This window comes from Anguilla anguilla, chromosome 4 (genome assembly GCF_013347855.1).
Source record: "Anguilla anguilla isolate fAngAng1 chromosome 4, fAngAng1.pri, whole genome shotgun sequence".
NCBI lineage: Eukaryota > Metazoa > Chordata > Actinopteri > Anguilliformes > Anguillidae > Anguilla > Anguilla anguilla.
In genome coordinates, this window is record NC_049204.1 from 26,902,974 (window position 1) to 26,928,492 (window position 25,519).

The 25,519-nt window shown below is 37.5% G+C and overlaps 2 protein-coding genes across 2 annotated transcripts in view; one reads left to right on the top strand and one right to left on the bottom strand.

Moving 5' to 3' along the window:
* Positions 1 to 10,908: 10,908 nt before the first annotated feature.
* The window catches only part of si:dkey-148h10.5 (uncharacterized protein LOC107988039 homolog), a 39,507-nt gene continuing 24,896 nt past the window's right edge, over positions 10,909 to 25,519 (bottom strand). The window contains exon 8 of the transcript XR_004764799.1: positions 10,909 to 15,491. The gene's annotated coding sequence lies outside the window, so the exon portion shown is untranslated. The remainder of the gene's footprint in view (positions 15,492 to 25,519) is intronic.
* foxd3 (forkhead box D3) lies at positions 22,131 to 24,390 on the top strand. The gene has a single exon (XM_035413487.1). It carries the CDS (start codon positions 22,778 to 22,780, stop codon positions 23,891 to 23,893), a length of 1,116 nt encoding a protein of 371 aa, XP_035269378.1. The 5' UTR covers positions 22,131 to 22,777; the 3' UTR covers positions 23,894 to 24,390.

Consider the following 25,519-nt stretch of genomic DNA (forward strand, 5'->3'; position numbering starts at 1 on the left):
CTGCTCAGAACGAAAGTTCAGCCCAGAACGTAAAGAGAAGTCCTGATTTACCCCGCAACATAGGTGTTTACGAGTTATTTGTGGTCATCATAAGTTTGCTATTGCATGCATACTGATATTTTGCATCATCCTATTGGTGTAGAGCTATGATGAGCGCTCTTTGGAGTCTGAGAATCCATGGTTTAATTTCTGAGAAGTCAGATTTTTTTCTGGATCAACACTAAGTGTCTCATGAGTTCAGAAAAGGTTTTATGAGTCAAGCTAGGGTAAAGACCGCCAGAAGCCAATTATACCATTTAACAACATAAAGTTCCAGCAGCTGCTTCTGGCAAACACAAAACAGACATTAGAGAAAATAAGAAGAAAAGAATGTTGTTGGATTATTGTGGGAATTATTTGTGCATTTTAGTCATTGTTTATAGCATTTAGAAACTGTATTCACACAAAGGGGCCTCATTTTTAAAACACTTATTTTGTCAGAATTTGTGGCAGCCAAATCCACTGGCCATTCACAAAGCATAATACTATCATGAATCTGAGCAGATGTAAGTAGCGAAAAATTAATACTGTGACATATATAAATGGCTCTCCTTCTGAAAAGGAGCACATTTTGCTCAAAGTGAAATTAGGCTTGGTAGCAAAATCTAGCAGATAAGAAAACACAAGAAGAAGAAGAAGAAGAAGAAGAGGAAGGGGTGATCAGTTACACTACCACAGTCAAGCCAGCCAGGGTGAGTCAATAGGTTGAACAAGTTCACAACTAAATCCTCGAGCAAAAGACGGCATTGCTCGCCTGTTTGTCTACCAATGGGGCTCCAAAATGCCAGCATCATTCTAAATCCTGCTCATACGACACCTCCTTTGTGATTAGTGGCACTCCCATTGAGAGAAGGGTGCTAATGTATATAATTTAATATCAAGCCACCAGTGATAATCCTGCCATTGACCTTCAATTTTATCTCAACTGGCCCAAAGAAGACTACATACCATTTCTAGCAAACATATGAATGCATTTAAAATAGTTTGGTAAATGAAATACATTGACTCTCTGATTGCACACCTGAACTCTGACAATCCCAAATATATATTGACCATTTTCCATTTTTGAAATCATCACAGAGTATGTGGTATGTTTTAGGTAACAATGTCTAAATATGAATGTGGACATATTTAAGGGGAGGTATTGAGATATTATGATATTCATCTTCTATAACTATTGTAGTTTCAAGAAATATTTGAAACAACGATCAGAAACTAATATGAATAGTTAATTTACATGTTTTTATAGCCGTAGCTCCATGTATACTGAGCACAAAATTAGTTTTAATGGCAATTTTCATTAAATGACATATTTTCTGGATAAAAAATTGAAACTGAAAAATTAACCTTGACTTTATCCACTGAGAAAAAAAGTGTTCAAACTAATACACAAATCTGGGCTTTAATAATTATTCATGAGATAATTTGCATATGTTCCTAAAAAAAAGTCATAATAAAAAAAGTGTTTGCATTTGTGTCCACATTCAAAATATTAAATGCCATTTTAATTGGAGGACAGGAAATTTTTTACCCTATTCACCTGTGGTACCTCCCCTTCATTGAGGTAGGTCTGACTGTGCCTGAAATGAGGGTCAAGAGAGTACTTTTTATACTTTTTGTTTTACTTTTTCTTTTTATAAAATTGTAGGAGAGCTGTTGTGGATAAAAAATCCAATGAATACCCTCCCTGTTTTGCCAATACAAAACACTGCACTCTCTTTTTTTCTAAAGGAGACCCATTATAAAGCCTACTGACCAAGAGGATCTGTTGAAGTAAACACAATCCTCTCACCACATTGTAGGCCTATAATCAGGAATTCACATCAAATTGTGAAAAAGAGTGTTAACTCCTCACTGGTTGTTGCTCAATTAGTACATCATCATGTTCTCGTGTAGACTTCAAAAGGAAGACCGTCCAACAGAATCAAAGGCAGTCTTACTCCAACAGCACCTAACCTCAAATAAAAGACATTTTGCACTTTAGTTCAAGATTGAAAAGTAAGCACACTGACATTGCAATACATTGGCCCATGTCTAAATGAGTCATTTGCCTCAGATGAGAAACCTCAGAGTGAAAAATGCAGTTCATTTCAGCCACTACAGCCTTTCATTTACTGATTTGGCAGTGTTGGGGTGATAAAGAGATGCTATAGGAAAAACAAACAAACGTTAAACAAAAACAAACAACAGTTCTCCTCTGTTCATCTGTTTGCAAAGGTATATCACACATGCACGCGCGCACACACACATACACACACATACGCACATACGTACGTACACACACACACAAACACACGTATGTACGTACACACGTACACACACACACACGTACATACGTACACACACACACACATAAGTACGTACACACACACACACACACACTCACATACGTACGTACGTACACACACACACACACACACACACGCACATACGTATGTATGTACGTACACACACACACACACACACACACACACGCACACACATATAAGGTATATAAAATCTTTGTCTGCCAATCCCTCATCCCCCCGGCAGTCATCCATCCCGCGTGCACCTCTTAATCTAGCCCTGTCTGGGACTGGGAAAAGAAAAGCGAGTCCTTCACCAACAGAAACAAATGATGGAGCCAGAAAAGAGAAACAACTCACTGCAGAGAGTCCCACACGTTAGGCAGCTCGGCGCTGATCGCGCGCTCCGCGGGAACTCCGTCCGCTCCTAACGTATCCCTGGCCGCGCGCTGCGTGACAGGCGCGCGTATCACTGGGTGCGCTGACCGGCCTCCGCCCGCGATGATGAGGAGCACCCGCCGCGCTCCAGCGGCTCCGGCGCAGCGTTTGACAGCAGCAGGCCGGCGAAGGGCTAGTTGTTTTGTTTTGTTGCATGATGCGGTGCTACGATAAGTCAGCCGTGGACTTGTCTGGAGCCCCACAAGGCAAGCGCTGTGAACCTGAACATCAGCGCTGCGCGGCAATATGACAGGCGTGCCGAGAGTTAAAGGAGAACAATGATGATTACCTGTGAATGGTCAGAATACAGGAAGTACCATACCTCAATCCATGCAGTTATTCTTTCAACTCTTACTCTTCTGAGTACTACAATATTACAGCAACATTCTCATGAATTCTCAAAAATAAATTGTGATAAATTTAATTTAATAAAGGTCTACTAATGGTGGCTACTTTTTTAAAAATTTCCCATGTCCAGGTGGCTTCAGTTTTTATTGTATCTATTTTTATCCAGTAGGCTACATACACAAACAATTGTGCCCAGTTCCAGGAAAATGACATAATCCAAACATGTATGCATGTATTATCATACTTCTGTTCACATGCTCCTTCTGAAGCAGACTTTTGAAGACTTGTTGACTTTTGATGATTCATTGATTTAACTCATGGGCAGAAAGCAGATGATTCAGAAACTTGTATTGTCATTTTTTGCTATTGGTCTGATGACCTATGACCAAACACCATGACAGAAAACAACAAATTCAAAAGTGGCATTTATATTCAGTGGTTAATATTATTTATTTGTTCTTCAGCTCTCTCTCTGCAACTGCCCCAGTTAGCGGTGAGGAATGAGATCAGATTAATTTTGTTGCTTTCATGGCTGACCACAGCAGTACAGTCACAGCCTGGGACACGGGCAGCGCATTGTGGCCTCAGCGTTGTGACTGACCTCTGTCACTGGCGTATGTCATCCTAATTTTAATGTGAAACCAGAGATGGAGTCAGTCTCATGTGAACCGTGAGTAAGGTGCTTAGAATACACTACAGAGATTACACTAGAACGCACTGCAGCCCTGGTGCTGGAGACATCGACATCTCCAAGCAGGTGGAAAAGCCCTCTCTCATCAAAGATGGGACGATAAACCAAAGTTCTGTGGGAGGGTGAGACAGATGCCAGGGCGAAGACACTGCTGGTAGTGAGAGTAAGTTTAAACACAGGAGCTGTGTGCTGGATTTCCTCTCAGCAACAGTGAGGGGGGAGGGGTAACAGAGGAGGTTTATGGGGCAGTGCTTTGACGATGCTCAATTTTGGACAAATATCCTCTCCAAACATCCTCTCTGCTTCTAACACACTTTCCCTCATGCATTAAACTTTCCACTCTGAAATGCACTACCCTGTAATTCTACAAAATGGAATCCATAATTATGTATTCATAAAGATTAATCGTCTGCCCGCCATCCTGAATGCTATCCCAGTTTAACTGGACCCTAGTATTGGTTAGAAATGATATTAAATCCACAGGAGGAAGGCATTATACTTTTCTACATTTGTTTGACTATTCAGTAGATTACAACCTTCTGTTTGCACTGCCTCAGTCCATAGGAGACTCCTCATTATATTTACCTGAAAACAATGAAAGTGAAAGTTGAGGGTGTATTGACACGTAGTGAGCAATATCTGTCCTTCATTTATTGTCTAATAGACTTCCCCTAAATTTGTATTCTTTCTCTGGAAATGTCTTTTGATGATAAAGCATGTAAATGTGGTGTACAAACATTATCAAAAAGCATTACCAATGGGGCTAAACCCCTCTATTTGAAGATTTTGCCAGTGCATAGTGTATTATAGTAGGGAAATTTGATTTTATCAAAACTATGCTTGAAAAAACCTATTCTCGATAATAGGGGTATTGCTGTCAGATGACACATTTTGAAAATGTCATTTGAAACAGCTGACTCCTTCTTTTGAACGTTATCAAGTGTTTACAAAGTGTGTAATGTGCTAAATGCAGTAAGCTATCCCATCTGTATTTGCATGCCAAGAACCTCACCCTTGCAGTGCAGGGATTTGCCCAGAGCCCAAGGGAAGTGAGCTTAGCACTGGAGGATCAAGTGAAATGGGTTCAAATTAACCTTTTCGAAGAGGTAGTTTAGAGAGATTTTATGCTACTATATACTGCTAGCATTTACTGCAAAAACTGACCTGATTAGTAAATTTAAATGAGTACACGCACTCTTCCTCGCGATTAATTTGTTATTGAGGATAGGAAGGTAGGTTATGCTATTTTATACGAAAGCATCAATGTATACTCCATTAAACAATTATAATGATGAGGATATTGAGGACACAAATGCAATTACATTTGTTTTTGCTCGAAATGTATTGAAAGAAGGTCATATTGGGAAATGTGTTATTAATGCTAAATCCTGGTAATTGCACAGATGTTTTGTCAATTCTGTACTGTGCACTGTACAGAACTGAGAGAACTTTGTTCTCCAAAGCTACTGAATGTTTCTGCTGCATCATCTGCCAATCTGATGAAACAATGAAACAGAGCATGTGGAGCAGCAGGGTGAATGGATGTCAGTATATGAGGATAAAGTCAGGGGTGAGATACCTCTGCTGTATTGCAACTCTTCAGTAAACCCCAAAGTATTTCAATTTACCTGTTTAAAAATCCATATCCATACCTGGATTATGACTTGCAGACAGCATTAAAAAATGACAGTTGTGTCAAAAGAGCAAAAGTCATTCAAAAGTCAAAAATTTAAATGGCTGCAGAATTGGGATTCTTCACCTCTAGGATATTAGATCTGTTTTGAGATCTGTATGAATTTGCAATTCTACATGAACTTTCAGTACTTATTTTGAAAAGTGTACATCACTTCTGCTACCTAGTGAAACTTTGGAACTAAAGGATCTGAGGTTTGCATCCAAGGGCAGTGGACAGCGAAAGAAATTCACTTCTGTGGAGTAGCTGTGGACAGATGGTGTGAGGAGAATAACAGAGACAGAGATCGTGGTCTTGTACCTGATGTAGCTGTGAAATTCTCCAGTAAATGATCATTAGTGGGATTTCCTGTATCAGTGCAGCTGTGCAACTTCAGTCCTGTTTAGATTACTCACTGGCCTACAACATACGGCTTAACAGCCACGTTGTTTTTCAGGGTTATAAAGGCACTGCAGGACTCATTTTGGTTTCAGAAGTGTTTATTGAAAAGTATGAATCCCTAAACATATTAATTGTCAATAACAAAAGAAATTTTGGAACTGTGCTCTGCTACATGATGGTGTAGGACATCCTTCTACAGATTTTGCACGTGAAAGCACTTCAGAAGAGTGGGTTGTTAGCACAGTTCCTGTGAGAGTCAGTTTCACATCATGAAATATTATTTCAGTTAGCAACACCTCAATACATTAGCTGCAGACTTAGTAAACTTCCTCAGTTGCACAATTAAGAGCTTGGAATATACAATGTGGTTTGTTCTGGTTTGGACCCAACTTTCCTGTGTATGAAGCACAAGAAAATATTACTATTAAAGAGATATTTCACTTTGGTATAACGCAAATAATTTTGTGGAGCTTACACCATGGTATTTGCAGTATAAATACTAGAAACATCAGCTGTTCCTATTGACCATTAAAGACATTGCCATTCCTCCCGGTTGTCCAGTGTCGGTACAAAATCTGTTTTGTAAAACCTTTTGCCTTCCACTTACGGTTCGGTTCCGAAACTGATGTCATTTGTGCGTATCAACCCCATATTGGAAACAATGCTAAACATTTGTAACTATGTGGTTATTCGCCTAGGAACTGGGTTGGATAGTCTTGTCGTTGTTAGCCTGCTGGCTAAAGCACTCCAAACATGTAGGATCTGGATTGGACAGTATCTTATCATCATTAGCCTGCTGGACAAAGTACTGTAAGTAGTTAGCTAAAGCAAGGGAACGATAGAAAGGCTACAAAGGCCAATATGATATGAATTTAATCAAATTTCACATGGCTTTTCACTTGTAAGTTAGCAGCTAGCTAGCTACAGAGCCTCGTTAGCTACCTTCATAGCTAATACAGCTACATACAGTCTACTAATGGGCCTTCTCCATTGACCAGCACGGCACGGTACAGGACGGCAAGCATTCGTATCCTAGCCGTGCCGTGTTGCCTGTTGCGCTTCTCCATTACACAACAGACCCGTGAAGATAGGAGGAGTCATGGGAGGAGTAAAGCGGAGTAAAGAGCACGCCATGGTGGTAACGTACATATTCACGAGACACAACCACACAACACAACACAACACAATGGAGTACGGAAGAGGATTACGGTCACATGTGAAAAAAATTTTTGAGTTCTGACTTTAAAGTCAGAATTCTGAGATTAAAGTCAGAATTCTGAGAATAAAGTCAGAATTCTGACTTTAAAGTCAGAACTCAAAAAAAAATTGCACGTGGCCCTAATCCTCTTCCGTAATGGAGGAACTTGAAGCTACGCTGCACTTTTTCGTCGGCATTTGGTTTTGGATTAACCGTGGTTATTCTGAAAAATGCAAAAAGAGAGTGGAAGCGATTGAGTCAGAGTCTTTAAATAACTCACAGAAGTAATTCAAATTCGCTAGTTAACGTTACTCTCTCTTGCAGTTGTGGTATTTAAAAATGGCGGTTGCTGCCGGTGAACAAACTGAACATGGATGACGTATTTGTGAAGATTTCAATTGACCAATCAACGGTAGTTTGCAGTATCGAATTGCAGCACAAATAGTACCTTTGGTACCTACCCCAGAGCAGTAGCTAAAATGGGCTCGGGTACTTGCGGCCCGGACGGGTTAGTTGGCAGTGGAGAAAGCAGAACAATGCGGGAGCATGGTAGTGGAAAAAGCGTCATAAGTGAACAAACGTACTAGTACTGTGCCTATGCGCAAAACAATGCACCAAAGTATAAATCATGTGATAGTATTTTACCCAATAAGGGGTCGACCGGAAGCAGAAGTCAACAGGTTTTGCACAGGCAACAGATTATGTTCTGACAATTCACTGCAATTCATCTTCGGGACTTGGCTGAAAAAAAGAGATCACTAACATCAAACGTTTTTTTTTTGTTTTTTTTGAGCTGTAAAGCTGTTTTTAGGTTTAGGTTAACTATATATAAAGGAAATATGTCAGATCAACATACTGAATACGTTATTGTGTGCGAGAATACATCACTTAGTTAAAATAATGAAACTTTTTCTGGATCTTCTTTTTCTTTTATGAGGCAATAAAATGTTGAAAATACATCAGATATTCAAAAAACAGACCATTGGACGTTAGTACTCTCTTTTATTGATCTGTTATCCTCCATAGTTAGTTTGTGCTTTAAAACTATTCATTTTGGTGAGGAGTATATGTATATTTGCATATGTATATATAGGCCCTATATCAATGCATATACATCTGCATACCTCTTTTTTATTTCAGAATAAACCATTCACTACCCAGTGTGGCAAAGGCAATGCATTACTGTCTGTTGCCAAGGGAATTATGAATCTGTGCAATATATTTATACATTTGTCCCAAGATGTCTTTCATGGTCTTTGTGGGTTGGAAAGAAGAGCATGCACAAAACTTTTAAAAATGTATGTTACATCCTCAACATGTTTCACTGGCTTTCTTTGTCTCAAATGTGTGTCCATCTGATGCATATAGATGAATGACCCAGTGAGGAATTCAGGCAACCACTCAATGAAATAGCTTATGCACAGAAAATTTATTATGTGGTCTCCACAGACAATGCAGGGGTTGAAGGGCTGATGTCCTTAGGCAAAATAATGAAGAGGAGCAACCCAAAGAAGAATGGCATCGTTGTGTGCACTAAAAGTGGATGGTTTCTTGCAGGAGGCATGGAAACATGAACCTAAACCCCTATTGGCCATAATGTGAATTGCCACAACATACTACTCTTACACCTGCAGTATTGATGACCAGGTTTGAACCAGCCACTCATCTGGAACTACAGGCATGTGTAACATGTAACAACTCTTTGCAGTAACATACTCTGATTTCAGGTCTGTTTACTTTTTCCCCCACCCTGCAGCTAGATGCATGAACGCAGGATTCCACAAACTTTCATCCAGTCCTCATCCGATCAAAACAAGAGATGTGTCTATTGCCTGCAAATGAAGTAGGAAGATGTTAAGATCCTGAAAAACAAAAAGCGGTGCGGTGAAAAGTACCCAGGCTTGGAATGGCCTTACCAAAGCTAACGTTTATTTAGTATGACATACCTCTATCCTTTTGTAGGCCCCTCCGTAACATCAAGGCCCCAAGCTGAATTCTGGGTGCTGACGCCGGCACACAATTACCAGTGGAATCGCAGATTACATTATGCACATTAAGCACTTTGTAAACATTCGATAACATTCAAAGAAGAGAACGGTTGTTCTTAATGAAATTATACTAATGCAAGTCAACTGACAGGAATACTCCTAATTTCTAGTATAGATTGTTTTCATGCAGAATTTTAACATGATAATTGCATTTTCTGTTCTAAGCTCTCTAGTTCAGTCACATGGTCCTATTAGCTGCTTAGCAAGTCCTTTGGTTTGCTCTTGGGTGCCGCAACATTACAAGCGTGGGTCTGAGTTGCCAAATGACAATTTGCTGCAGCACTTTGATGATTTTATTATGTGTTTAAATAATACAAATAGCCTGATTCCCCAGAAGTTCCTGCAGTTAGCAGATGGCCAGTCACAGAAAAGAGCATGCAAACTTTGATGAACAACAAGCAACAGCTATTTATGGCCATTCACAATGTTTAACAGACAAATTTAAACTGAGACAGACAGACAGAAAAACGGAACCTTTGTTTGTCTGAAATATGCAAACTTATACATATTGTACTTGGAGATGTGTTCTTCTTCATTACCCTTTTCAACCAACAGATGGCAGATAGCAGTTCACTTTTTCAAACTTGAGTTTTTCCTGTTGGTCGTGGGATAATTGTAAATATATTATTTTCAATATTTTATAAAGCCTGAGACAAGGCAGAGAGAGAGATTGAGAGAGAAAAAGAGACCCCGAGAGAAAGAGAGAGAGAGAGAGAGACAGAGAGAGAGAGAGAGAGAGAGAGAGATATTGCTCGGTAATGAGCTGATTTATAGAAATGCCACAGGCAGAGATCTCACCAATCAAGTAGCGGAGACCAGTCTATCACAAAATGACCTGTGTGTGTAAACATGCACAACAACCCTTAATGGCATAATGATTTTGATCTCTGAATGAAGTGGAATGAAGAAAATCAAGTTACTCCCCAAAAATGACTTAAGAAACAACTTTGTGATGTTCGCATTTAAGACAAGATTGGCAGAATTGGCTTACATAAAAGCAGCCTTTTCTGAATATAAGTGTTAAAACATCCAAATATGTGATCATATGTGAATAATAAAATATGCAATTTGTGAATAATGATTTAAAATAAATATTTGTTTTCAATGTTAATATGAAAATATAAAAATGATAGACTTTACAGGATCTAATAGTTTGCTTCTGCTCTCCATGTTATTGTTAATGTCTCATGGGTCCTAAACAAATGTTGTAATTAGTCTGCATTTCAACTGTATTAATATTGCAATGTTAGCACAGTATAATGACAATAACATGAATACAGAAACAGGAACAGAGTACATTTCAATTTCAAATGTAATTTGATGTTTACAGAAAAATTGTGATTAAGTGGCATCTAACTGACCAGAGCGGAACATTTTATTTGGATTAATAATTTTTCAACAACAATTCAACAACTTAATGATTTGTGTGAGTGCTGAAATACAGTACATTGTCCTCGTTAAAGGGCAGACTCAAGCTTTGATCAAAATGTTTACATTCACTGGAAAAGGAATTAAGCATTTGCTATGGATATCTCATTAAATTGGTTTGAGTAGGTGTTGCTCATATGGATGGAGCATTAATCTAAATATTTCCTGGGTTTATTTGAAATAAATATATGTATTAAGATTGGGCAATCGTTGTTCTACAGTAAATCAGTGTCTTACAAACAAAGCAGTGTTCATCAAATGCAACATAGTCCAAAAGATTTTTACGAATTTACTACTTCAGTAAAACACAATGACGTTTATGAAATAAAAGCTGGAAGTGAAAGCAGGTTAAAACAAAACCACATGTGGTAAACTTTATTTATTGCACTTGCAAACACACCAATGATTTTAAAAATTCTAATTAAATCCTGTCATCAGTTTTTTCATACTAATGCTTATTAAAAACATTACAACCTTGAAACACTGTTAAACCTTGCCTGGACAACACAAGCTGCTAACAATCTTGTCTAGGAGAAGTATACATATTGACGGTCACAGCTATTTAAAACATCCCCACGCTGAAAACAGCCATTGTGTGCGGATGTGAGGACTAGGCTGGGACTGCTCTCAGTGAAATCAAAGGCAGACCTGCAGCACAATGGGGGGTGGGGGGTCATAATTACATGCGAGGGGGGACTTGTGATCTTTTTAATTATTCTGCACTTCATTTCGATCTCTCCATTCAAAATGCAACATGAAAATTGATTGCCTCGAATATCCATCTTTATAATCTCTAAAGCCCATAAATAATCCAATTTTGGGTTGAGGACGACATGTTAAAGCACACCCGGATCCCTTCATCCCCACTCAGCGATGTGTCAGGGCTAATTGAATGGACTGCTCTTTGGCCAAAAAGAAAGTACACTTGTTATCTTGTGAACCTCAACATGTAAGATAGGGATCTCTTGAATGTCAGCGACCGAAATGGAATTAACAAGAGATCTTTTTATTGTTCTAGAGGGTCATTAGGCTGCCAATTGGGTAATTATGGAAATGATCTCTTCGGTTCTGTGGAATGTTTTCTCCCTTCCATAAGGACGTGAAAATCGGTTTCTCTCATGGGAAAGTTCAGTCATAACTGCAAGTGTACCAGCAAAATCAAATTAAGCAAAGAGATTTCATTAGTATTTATAGCCAGGAGGCATTTGTAAAAGTACAGGGCACAGAAGTTTTGTGGGACTCGAAAGAGGAGAATGCTTTGCTGATTACAAAGGCCAAGCAGAAAAGACACACAAGCAGACAGTGAATAGGAGGCATTGATTGCCTCTTTAAAGGGAAATCTTTGGAGACGTAAAATATTGATGTTTTTCTGCACGACTTCATACTTTGCATATAACTGGTTGTGTTTGTTTATGTTGCTGCAAAAAGATATTTTCCTTTAGGTTACGCTATTCAATTTAAAGACAACTTAAAGTACAGATTTTGTGCAAAACACTTTGTAAACTGTACTTTCAACAAAATACTTCGTATTTTTTAAGAACTCTTAGTTCAGAAGACAGATTATATAATTTTTTAATGTATGTTCATTTATGTAATCTCTACACAAATGTAAAAATATTGGAATAATCTTATATTTCCATACATTATATTTTGGATACATAAATCTTGTCTCTGTTTTTTTATAATGATCTCAATAGCTGAATGGTTAATAAGGAGTCATGTGTGGTCATTCCATAGTTATATGCAATATTTCCAGTTTTGCATTGACTGACACTAAAATCAAATGTGCTCTAAGTGAATGAATAAAACAACATGTGAATGTGTTGAAAAATGAAAGGATCAAACCAATCTGAATTTAATATCATTAACCCTTATAAGTTGCAGAATGTAAAGGTATTTATTTATTTATTTATTTAGGATCCCCATTAGTTATTACCTCAGTAACAACTATTCTTCCTGGGGTCCACACAAAAGACAAGACAAGAAAAGACATTCTAACATCACATTATAGACAATCCACATTATCAACAAAACAAAATGAAATAAAAAATAAATATGGTATGGTTGTTATTCAATTAAATTCAAATACAAAGAAATACAAAATATATTTTTAAATAGTTTTGTAGATGGTCTACAGATTATAAATGCTTTATCACTAGATGAAATCCATCTCTTAATATGCTAGAAAACAGGCATCATGTTTTTCATGTTTTTGTCCATGTGCAGAGATTACTTATAAATTTGATTTTGTTTTGATTTTATAGGTTACCCTACCAACAAACCCGTTATAAAACCAGTGCAAGAGTAGCCATTATATTGTTCATTAAAATAGTTGGGTGGAAAACTAGAAGAGGGATCAATAAAAAACCTCAATAAAATTCCGGTGCAATTAGATAACAGAGAAAAAAACCGAGAGGAACGATCAATTGCAACTGTTTGGAGAATTCATCATACGAGCTAAACCTGACTAGATTGCTGACATCTCGCACGGGGTCCTTATGGGCAAGTGGACCGAGGTCCCTTGTGATTTCTTGCTGGCGCACTCCTGCACCTCCAGATGCAACTGCAGAGTTCTATGTGCTTCACACAACCAAAGGTCCTCTATAATGAGGCACATTTTGGGATGAGTGGTTGGGATACTTTGGTCATTTGAAAACATTGATGGTGGGAATCCTGTCAAATTATGGCCCCAGAACACTGAGTCTATTTGCTGTCATAGTGTATGTATGATTGAGTTCAGAGGTCAGTTTCAGTGCCGGCTGGAACACACCGTGTTAGACTGAAGAGTGACAGTTTCCTGATGGGAGTTTAGCACACAGAACATGTTGTTTGTATGTCTTTGCACTGGAGTGTAAAATGCAAACATGTAATGCACAAAATCCATTGGCCCTCTAACTTGGCTCAGAGGTTGTAGGCAAGACTACAATAAATAAGCTCTTACGGATGTGGGTGTTTTCACATTTGATCAGTTTACATGGTTCTTTGCAAAGTACCCCAGATCAAAACACAGGTTGCAACAGCATCTAATCGTGTCAGAACTATTGGGCTATTTACACTCGCTATTTGGATAAAGCCCAGAGTTTTAGCTAAGCCAGTCAATGTGATCACAGCTTGTAGGTCTTGTGTTTTCATACTTTGTTTTAAGAGTAATTTTTGAGTCAATTGGTTAGATAACTACCATATGAACAATGGATGAAAAATGAAGATAACAATTACAGCCATTGTCATTCTCCTTGTTATACATGATTGTTTTTCTGAACCCAAATGCACCCACAACAAATATAAAAGACATCTGCAAACAATAGTGCTATCAAAAATGTTCATTGCTATAGGCCTATTTGTTGGCCACTCAACTAGGTGAGCTTACAATTCAACAAGCTATTTTGCTGTCGATTGCTACTGAAATCACGTGACCATGGTGATTTCCAGGCTAGCTTGTGATATTTCTTAATTCTCTAAGTGTGAGGACTGCTCATAGTTCTATATAAGAACTAAAAAGAAAACAGGGCAAACGTTACAGCGGGACATGTAGACTAATGTTAACTAAAATTGATTGTTTTGGCATTTATTTATTTATTTATCAGCATGCCTTGGCAATGAAAGGGGAAAAACAGGTAGATTTACTAAACCTGGTGAATATACTAAAAAGCACTCTTGTATGTACAAGGGCAGTCAGCTGACATATTCACTCACTTTCTCTCACACACGCGCACACGTACACACACTGCTATGTTGGTTTGAATAGAGATTTTTTAAAGGAGTTTTCAGTTTAAAGACTAAAAAGTGCAATTTATTTGACAAAAGTGTGATATTATTTTTTTTTTTTTAAGATATTTATATTTGTAAAACGAATTTTAAGTTCTCAAATGTTACTAATGTTAGAAATGGGCAATTGTATATTCCATGTTTAAGAATAAGTCTTTTTAATTTGTTTTATTGAAAAAAAAAAAAGTATTTTAGCCATATTCAAACATTTTTCATTAAAGTTCTCATGTAAATTTCACATTGTGAAATTTAAGCAAACATTCTGTTCCTGTTATATCCATCCCCTGCTAGCACTACAACTCACCCCAGTGGTGGGGTAGGTTGTAACAGTGGAACTCTGTATTTTACATTTACTCACACAATCTGTGATATTGTAGTAGATGTCTAAATGACTAATATATATAGCAGACAAATATGGGTAGCTTTTATCAAAGTTTGACAGCTCTAGCACAAACACTCATTGAGGTATACATGTTGGAACAGAAAGTGTTACAATTATCCCCGGTCTTCCCTACACTCAAATGTATAAATGTATATAAATAAATTGTTTACTTCATAAAGTAAAGTTTGATTTAGCTTAATTAATAAAACATTATGGACAAAGGCTTAATGCAGTTACTAAGTATATGTGACGTCTTTAACTTAATCAGGCGTAGTCACATATAATCAATCAATTTTCATGTAACCACTGTCCATTTATTTTTAGGCGTGTATGTTACGTTTTATAGGCTTATCTTAAATGTTTGGGATGTGTCATAACCTGTTTAAAAATGTTTAAATTGTATAATTGTCCGTTCTTAATTCCTAAATTGCATTTGTAACTACCAGTTTTTCTTTCTCCAGGCACGTTAAATTTCTTAAAGCTTTTTTTGAAATTAATACATAGATTTTACATGTTCCTCAGAACGAGCTTCATGCCTCCCAAAAGCTCTGGAAACGTATAGCAAGCTTCTAAACCCAGTGATGAATTCTTGAAAGAACAAATACATAGCTTTCTGAGGTTTTTTTTTTTGTGAATAATGTTCAGCATTTATTTAAGCCTTGGCGGCGTGGAAATTCAAGTGCTGTAGGCTCATATGGGCATGTGGGGCAGTGGTTAAAGGAGCGGAGGGAACCTCATGATAGAATTTTGAAACGGGTCCCCATGGGCCACGGAAAGTCCCTGGATGTGCCCAACCTGTACAAGGAAGTAAAAGAGCAAGTCGAGGAGTCCGTGAAAACATTCAAGAATAGTTTCCAATCCACATCAGTCCTTAGTCCAGCAACAAAACAAATGCAGCTTTTGAACTATTTAATGTATTTTTATTTTAGGCTATTTCAAAGTTTTCTGGACATTTTATACATAATTTAACATTTAGGCTATTTATTGGAATACTTTTCTTATTACTTTGCACAACTAAATTTTAAATTTCATAAGAAGACATACGGGTGCTCTAGAGTTGCTTCAGTATTTGCTTTCATTAAACATTAACGTGATTGTTTAGTACAGTAGAGATGTGTCATATCATTCTTCAGTTTGGAGACAGCAATATAGCGTGTGAACCGTTAATTAGAGATTACACGTATATGTTTCATATTTTATTGAGAATAATCAATTAATCAGAAAATGTGTTAAATTAGGTATTGTCTTTTTTGTTCTTTATTATTCAACATTATATTGTACAGGCCGATTCTAACTTTATACGTGATGTACGCTATCATAATAGACTTGAATCACAATAGGCTACTTAATGTATCGCAGATATTATCGGGATATTATCACGTGGCCCAAGTATCACGATGGTATTGTAAGGCGAGGTCACACATGATTCCCATCCCTAGTTATGGTTCAATGATCGTCGTGGTATGCATAGTGAAAAGCATATGAAACGAGGCAGATTTCTGCAATTTAGCCGACATCTTAAGCCTTTGTAACCAAATAACACTTTCTCCTCCTCTTAATATGCTACTTTACACTTAATTTAAATTACAAAAAAACTTACAAACCTACTGACATAGCACTTACTTAACAAGACACATTGGCATGTTAATCCAGCTCACATTTACGTCCAGGTGTCATTTTCCCACCAATCACCACACCACGCCCCGCCTTGAGCCTACTTGGATCATGTAGGTCTGCCGATCTTCTGCTGAACGAATGGTCTTTTCTTGTTCAACGGCACAACCGTTCCAGCCCACTGACATTAGCTACATTATACCATGGCAAAATGTAGGCCTAAGTTGATTGTATGTGAATAAATAAACACGCAAGCAAACAAACGACCCCCCCCCCCCCCGGCCAAAAAAAAAAAAAAACACGCGCGCGCGCTTCTCTCTCTCTCTCTCTCTCTCTCTCTCTCTCTCTCTCTCACGCACACACAATCAACAATCAACATTACTTTCAATTAAAGCTTTGTAAACCTTTCATGGCATTTTTTTAAAATCCGAACCCGAAACAACGCAATGCATGTTCTAATTTTCTTTCCATCCATCAGCATGACTGTCGGACACCCACTTTGGCGAAAGCCAGAGATTTTTTACACTTCAATTAGTAGACTTGATTTCACTTGCACAGTCAGGTTGGTGGCGGAGGTGGGGAGTCACCCAGGAAATCAAAACAATATGTTAGGTAAAGCATCTTCCAGTATTAACAAGATAATTAATTGTTGATGCTAATCTTGTCAGAGTGGTAAAGTGTAATCAATAGAAATATTGTTTTTAAAATTATTTATCAAATAATCCAAATGAGCATAGCTACCTGCTATTGACATTACACTGTTTAAAACAAGACCTGAAGGATAGATGAATATACAATTAAACCTATTTTGTCTTGTGTCAAACATAGCCTAATAGCAATGCGTCTCCTTATGAAAATATATGGAACATATTAATAATTTAAAAGTTTTTTATTTTTGTCTTGAAATATTTTTTAATTGGCTACTGTCCAATTATATTGAGGACGTGAATTGTTGATGAATTCGAACCAAATTCTCATTTGACTGTAAAATGTTCAATGTTAAATTAACTCTTACGGAGTGCATATGATCCCGATTGGACTCTTGTATACTCTGAGTTGAATTAGCACTTTTACTGTCTGCAATATAGATGAATTCTCAATTGTAGGCCTAAATGACAGCTACTGCAAACGAGCATCTCTGAAATACTCCCGCGTTTCAAATTGCCAAAGTTACCCTCAGATTTTCGAGTTTTGCTGTGTTTTTGGGTGGGGAAGAATTTAATCGTTTTCCAGTAAACCAATGAACAAGCCATCGTTTTGATAAAACCAATTAGGCATTTTGGTTTTACTCATATTGAACTGGACGAAAAAATGTATAAATAAATAAATAAATAAATAAATAAAACTGTTACATTTTGTTTCTGTTGGCTATTGAAAAGTAGAGGCAAATAATGGAATAGTCCAATTTAAGTTTGATTGAATGGGAGTGCTAAATCAGCAAGTTGATCAATAACTTACTTAATGAATCGAAAAGAATAAAACGAAAATTGATGTTAAGCATATTGTGACAGAATAAAGTCCATGTAGCTGCACATACATATAATAATATTTAGCGACTTCGAAGTCGACCTTATTACCACTTGGCAACAACCGGTTTTCGTTTGGAAAATGATTCTAACTGCGTTCCCTTTCATTAAAATGTAACGTTTTGCAGAATGAAATTCCAATCGAATCATCGCAAGTCCATGTTATTATACATTATTGAAGTTGTTTTCCATTGGCTTTAACCCGGTGCCTTGTCATTTCTTATTTTGTATAGGCTTCTATAGCAATTGTGTCGTTATTCAGACGTATTTGGGGAACGCGACACACATTTTCTGTTTTGTCCTTTTGTGCATTGTTGTGACGGTGAGCCGCTCCAAGATGATTCTACAAAAGGGACGGTTAAAAATGAGCTACATCATATTGTTTGACAGAAAGTTGCAGGTTGATAGAGTGGATTCTTCAAGGGGGTGAAAATGGTGAATTCCAAAAAAAGGCAGCGATCTTGCCTTCTGGAGGGTACAGCCTTGAGGGAACAACGATGTCTACTGTGGAAAAAAAACTAATTAAAGATTACATTTAAATGAAAAGTCATTTTTAACGAAAATATGACGTGGATATTTCCCCTTAGAGATGAAAAGAACAGTTTTCCGGAGAATAGCTCGTTTTGATTAAATCTGACATGCTGATAATTCTGCGTTGATGTAAAATAATTAACATAATAGCCGTAATTAAAAGCGCGCTAACAATGCCATTAATTTATCATACAGTTTTACTAGCTTGCTGCCCCCAACTGCTCTCTCATCATTAATTAAATGAGTTGCCTTTCAAAAAATCTGTTTTTACACTAGCACCCTTTATACTACTGAAGAAATCCAACGCTTCAAACATTGCTAGATTTGGGTGAAACATGAACAGGACAGTATATTAGGCTTAACTTTTGGTTTTTGTTGTATATTTTAAAGTCTGTGAATAGTCCGGGTTTTGACGACTTGATGAGTTATATCACTGAAATGTGTAATTTTCACTTTTACTTTTTTAAATATACAGTTAATGGAGTAGGCAAGACTATTATGACACTGCCTACCTCAGTGTCTTATTATCAAATTAAATATCAATACTCTCTATTTCTAAGTGAACTGCTAAATTTACCCGAGCAGCAAATCAAGTATTTCGATATGAAGCAGTGTTATTTACAACAATGAATACACTAGATAAGCGACGTCTTCTATAACCGTTTTAAATTAAATTGATTGAGCGGACTGAATTGATTTCAGCCTCACATAAATTAGCTAAATACAGACTGAAGTGTTCCAAGTGAACGCAAAACAGACAGGCATCACGTTAATGCCAAGAGACTTGCGGTAATCCTCAACAGCTAAGTTATACTCAAGTTATTTACTGGAAGCAAAGGTTTTACAAAGACAAAAGAGAGCGGCTTTAATTCCAGTCCAGCTCCGAAGCGATTATGTGCCTACTTTAAGGGAATCTCCGCCCTCATTTCTTGTTATTTCCTTCCAGAATGAATGACACGATGGCAAAACGTTCTATGTATATAAATAAATCGCAGCACAGCCTGCATCGGACAGAAATTACCCAGAACGTGTTGTTGTGGAAATGAACTCTTCTTGGCTAAGTGCACCTCATGATTTGCGCGATCACATCATTCTCGGTTCAAGTGCAGTATCTTCACTAGCTTAGAGATTTCCCATTCTCGGTCTCTAACAGCTTGCTACAGTATCTTGAAGGGGCGCATTTTCTCAAGCACGGCTTTTCATTTTAACCACATTTTTGATTTCTCCAATTTGATTAGACATACATCCTTTCCAATTTTCTTATTTTTAAGCTATTTGTTTCTGACCTTGCTTGGTAATCACTTGCAGCGACTGCATCCGCACCGTCACCTGCTATTGCTGCGTCTCCTAATAGGTTCATGCTGGAAGGAGTTATCTTATTATTCTAAAAGGTTTTGTCGAGCTAAGCCGTGCATGTGTCCTTAAATGTACATTTCATTAACAAACTGCGCTAGTATAAAACAGGATTTATGGAGCTTCAAAAGATCACGGAGGGTCGGATTTTATCCCCTTTTTGTGCGATATTATCCCAGTAACTTTGTCTTTCAGGGTGTCGTGATTCTTGAATTTAAAGACGAACAGCCGGCACGAGCTTAACCCGAGTTTAAAGACGTGGAAGGGACTTTCAAATAATTTTTGTAATAGGAAGTTTTTATCATGAAAATGCATTTTCATTTACACAAAAAGCATCACATTGTTGTATTCAATGTGAATTCAACAATAGATCCAAGTGAAAAAACAACTGCATTTATGAATATTAATAATAATAATAATAATAATAATAATAATAATCCAAATATTAGCCAACGAAAGACAAAATAAATGTTTTCATAAAACGAATCGGGGCTGAAAGAGGTGCAATCTCATCTTCTAAGTACCCGGTATTGATAGACTGGAGATCACACAGGTCAGATGGTGTCTCTGCCTGAGCGCAAGATTAGCACAATACGTGTGTAATCGAGAGGAAACGTTCCTTTTCACTCAAACGCGATTATTAACGATATGATTTAATTAATCTGACTTGTATTGTGCTGAAGACAAGCTGCAATGTCCACACACGTCTTTTGTTCTTTCCCCTTAGAGAAATAAAGAACCCGAACGCTATTCGACATTTTTTCTGTATAGACGTGACTGTTTTCGTCATCTGCAAAACGACAAAAATAGCATATGGGAAGGTGCTAAAAGAATGTTGTTAATTTTAAGAAGATTCATTCCGAATCAATACAGTCCAACATTGTGAAGATTCTCTCTTCTTATTACGTTTATAGATGATGAAAACATTCTTCGTTTTTGAAAATTGATACTAATTAAAAGTAGCGCGATAGTCAGTGTAGAACAATTCTACATTTAATTGGTGGACTAGGGCTGTTGGTTTTTTCGGATTTCTTTTGTATTCATTTTTCGTTATCGAATGGCGAATTGAATACTTTTCCATAGTGTGCCATTTTTTAATCAATCATATCGGCATACACATATTTTTTTATTAGCCTGTATAATCTTAGGTCACAATGCAATAATTATGAGCTAAATAATAATACTAATAATAATAATAATCGTTATCAACATCACCATTTTCATCATCGTCGTCATCATCATCATTATCATAGGACATTCACCTATTTAATAACGTTATTTCAAGTAGCCTACCCCATAAACATGCGTCACTGTCTTCCAAATGTGTTTATAAACAAACATCAAAGGTAGAGATTTGAGTAGTGCTAGATCACAGCTAGTTGTGCCTCGTTCTTTTCTATGGTTTGCGACTGAAAAATCCTTACAGCCTAGAGCCAATGTGCAGCGATTGCTGTTTTGCTTTTTAAATTGAAGCCAGAAGAAGAGCTTTGAACTGAGCGGAATAGACCTTGTCATGGTTAACTGCTGCTCAGTTCCCATCGTAAAGTCATTTACACATTTTTGTTAGTTCTAATAGAGGGGTGGTAAGAATAATTGATTCTGTTGTCAATTAAAGATATTTTCATTACGGCAGGAGGAGACTCCAGACCAAATCAATAGGAAGTTATATTGCTTGTGGCACATAGATAACGAATTTAAGCTTGGAAGATTCTTGGGTTGCTCTCCTTGTATGAATATAAAGTGTGTGTATATATATACATGTGTGTGTGTGTGTGCGCGCGCGTGTGCGTGTGCGTGTGAAATAGCCTGCGCCATAATATGACAATACTGTTTCCTTTCCTTGTTGCCTTTTAAAATTTCGAGATAATTCTACACAAGTATTAAATGAATAATTTGTATATTTAGATTCCCCTCCCGTAGAACACCCGTGGAAAAAAATGTAGCTTACATTTTTCGCACAACGTAGGAAATGTTAAGTGTTCTATATTCGTTTTTACATCCTTTTCATGAGAACATCCTTCAGACATGGCTTAACTTCATGGTTTTGAATAGTCCCTTTACATTCACCAGCTCCCTCATTTCCTACTTTTTCATATGCTAACACTTGCAATGATTAGGTCGTTAACACCTCTTCAAAATCCGTTAAGAGCTCTTTATTTATAGTTTCTCATTGTTGGTGCACATCTTTATCGCTGCCCTCTTTTGGCAAATCTACGACATTAATCAATATAAACGAATATCAAGTTCAATTAACATAGGATATAGTGTAAAAAGAAAATAAAACTTATATGTAGAACGTTAAATCTTAGAGTATTCAACCTCAAAATTGTATTAATTTCACGGCGATAATTTGCAATCGACAATAACGTCTTTTTTATTTAGGCTATGTATATATTACATTGCATGCAATATACAGACGAACACACATTAATAGCTAGAAGAGAGTCAATTAACTTAGCTGTAGACGTTTTCACTCGGGAGCTCTCAACACAATTTGTTTAAGCAAAGTTAAGATTGGTTTTTGAGCAGCAGAGCTAATGCACATCAGAACTGAAGATTTCAATCATGCAGGCCAATTGTCTTTTTCTCCCTCTGCTACCGTTAAATGGTCTATGACGGACGAACAGAGCCAGGAAGTAGTGGCAAGTAGTATTACTGTTGTCCCTTTGTTGACAAATCCATGAAACAACTCCAGTTTGCATGGTTTAACAGAGGGATGTCTGACGTCATGTTATCACGTGACGACCCTGATAGTATATCTTTAACTGAAAAGTAATCTATCAGACAGTCCTTAAAACCGGCTTTAAAAGCATGTCATCCTGACTCTTCGTTCCGAAATCAGTCTTAGTTACTAGGAAATACGATTTGAAGAGGAGCCGGCGCGAAGCACACGAGCCTGTTAAAAGTTAAGACGCTACACGGCTGGAGAAATATTTTCTAAAGTTTAAGTTTCACTGGCAGGCCGATCTGACCTGCATTTAGAATTTGTTGACATTCGAGCTGACCGCGACGGGCCACGCATTTACCTCTGGTTGTTCTTCAGAAAAGTAAGCTGTGATGACCCTGTCTGGAGGCAACAGTGCCAACGACATGTCCGGTCAGACGGTGCTTGCTGCTGAAGATGTGGATATCGATGTGGTCGGAGAAGGCGACGAGGGAATGGAAAGAGACAGCGACTGTGATAGCCAGGGAATTCACGACCGCGCGGAAGAGGTGGAGGAAATCGGGGTTAAAGAACGGACGGACAGCCCCTGTGAGAGCGCAGGCGAGGGAGAGACCAAAGGAGACGGCCAGGAAAGCGCATCGGGTCCCATGCAAAGCAAGCCGAAAAACAGCCTTGTGAAGCCACCCTATTCCTACATAGCTCTCATCACCATGGCTATTCTTCAGAGCCCGCAAAAGAAATTAACCCTCAGCGGGATCTGCGAGTTCATAAGCAACCGCTTTCCATACTACAGGGAGAAGTTTCCAGCCTGGCAAAATTCCATTCGACATAACCTGTCCCTGAACGACTGCTTCGTCAAAATCCCAAGGGAGCCAGGAAACCCTGGTAAAGGCAACTACTGGACACTGGACCCTCAGTCGGAAGATATGTTTGACAACGGTAGCTTCCTCAGAAGAAGGAAACGATTCAAGAGACACCAGCCAGATATTCTCAGGGAACAGACCGCCCTCATGATGCAAAGTTTTGGGGCATACAGCATTGGAAATCCTTACGGACGTCACTATGGAATTCACCCAGCAGCCTATTCCCATCCAGCGGCTTTGCAGTATCCCTACATCCCTCCCGTGGGTCCAATGCTTCCCCCGACGGTACCTCTACTACCATCCACTGAGCTGAACAGAAAAACTTTCAATTCTCAGCTCAGTCCCAGCCTTCAGCTGCAACTGAACAGTCTGAGTACCGCATCGATGATCAAGTCCGAGCCTTCCAGCAGACCCTCGTTTAGTATAGAGAATATTATTGGGGTGTCCAGCACTTCTTCGGCCGCTCAGACTTTTCTGCGGCCTCCTGTGACTGTTCAGTCAGCCTTATTGAGTGCACAGTCCCTGTCCCTAACCCGGACATCAGCTGCTATTGCGCCCATTCTGAGCGTACCCACAAATATTATTTCTGGACAATTTTTACCCACAGCATCGGCAGCAACTGTTTCAAAATGGCCTTCTCAATAATTTTTTTTCTAGAAATATGGGGGAAAAACTGTACAGCACAATTAGGCAGCACTGGACTTTGTCCGCAAACTATAGCCATGTAAAACACTGAAAAGAGAAAAAAGAGACGAAAAGGAATGCTTTCTGTACAGGTAACAATTGTAAATATTTGTACAAATAAATTAATTTACTTGTTTGATTTTTTTCCTAAGTATTTTATTGTTTGAACTGTATGACAGTTGTAGTTAAATGAGCCTTCCTTAATTTTGTCATTGAAAGCTCATTGCCAGTAGTAATTCAATTTACAATTACATTTTTTGTTTTTTAATACAAAAATACGAATATGTTCTTATCTCATTTAAAAAAAATTCTGTTTACAAAATTAAAATATATGTATTCTATGTAGCTCAATTGTGTTGTAATCTGAAATCCTTTGTTAATAAACCTGAAAACAAAACAGAGACCTTAATGCCAAAATGTATTTTTTTGTCCTGCAAACATTTCTAAGCTAAAGTTTGACGCAGCTAATACACCTATACTCGTAATTACATGCTGTAGAAAGTAATGCAATTTGTTGATAGTATGCACAAAAATAATTAGCCCCAGTAGTTATAAAGGCCCACTTAAACTCAATAAATCGGAAGTCTATGTAGGCCTATGTCATTTTCTGTGAGGTAATCAGATAGCGACAGAGATGCATGATCGGATAGCTTAACATTTTATTCAACTAAGGTAATATTAGATGCAATAAAATGTAGCATTAATTTGGCTCAGAAAGATGACAATTGGCTTATGAATTAAGAAGGTGTAATAAAAGAACATGGCCTAATTTTATATATGGCAATATCTCTAGGTTATTCTACGCGTGTTGTAAAATACAAAATGAGACCATAATACAGTTTATTATTATTATTATTATTATTATTATTATTATTATTATTATTATTATTATTATTATCACAGTGGTAATTATACGTGGTCTGGCTGATATACCCATTATAGTAGCAATGATTAGAAGGCTGAAGCGGCTTGATATTATTTGCTACATCTGTTTCCAAACTTGATTTTCATACAATGATATAAAATTAATAGTGTGTCACGTGGTTATTCAGAAAATAAGCAGTTTAATTATGATGAATGAATGTGTAAAGTAAGAAGCATTGTGGTAGGTGATAGTATCTCTCTCTCTATATATATATATATATATATATACAGTAATAAATGAAAATGTCTTTATTTTAAGTATTGATGCATACGCATGATAAATATTGACATTTAGCAGGCTATGTCACAGTCCTTGTTGGGCAAGGCTACTTTAAAATCTTCCACAAAAAATTAGAATGTGTTTTTAAATGATGCAACGATAACTGTATAAGTGCATATACTAATTCATAGTTTTTATATGTATTTATCCAGAGCCTCAGTCAGAAACCGAATCATTATAGTTTAATATTTGGGCGTAATTCACGTTGATCTAGTACAACGACACACCCGGGAACCTAACAAAAACCTTCTGATACAAAACCCTGTCCGTTAACTGTTTAAACAGGCCGAACTGTTTAGGCTATCCAACAAAACGTGGCGACCTAAAAATATTTGCATGTTGCTACTATAAAAGTAACACTTCGTTTCACAGTTGTGTCTGGC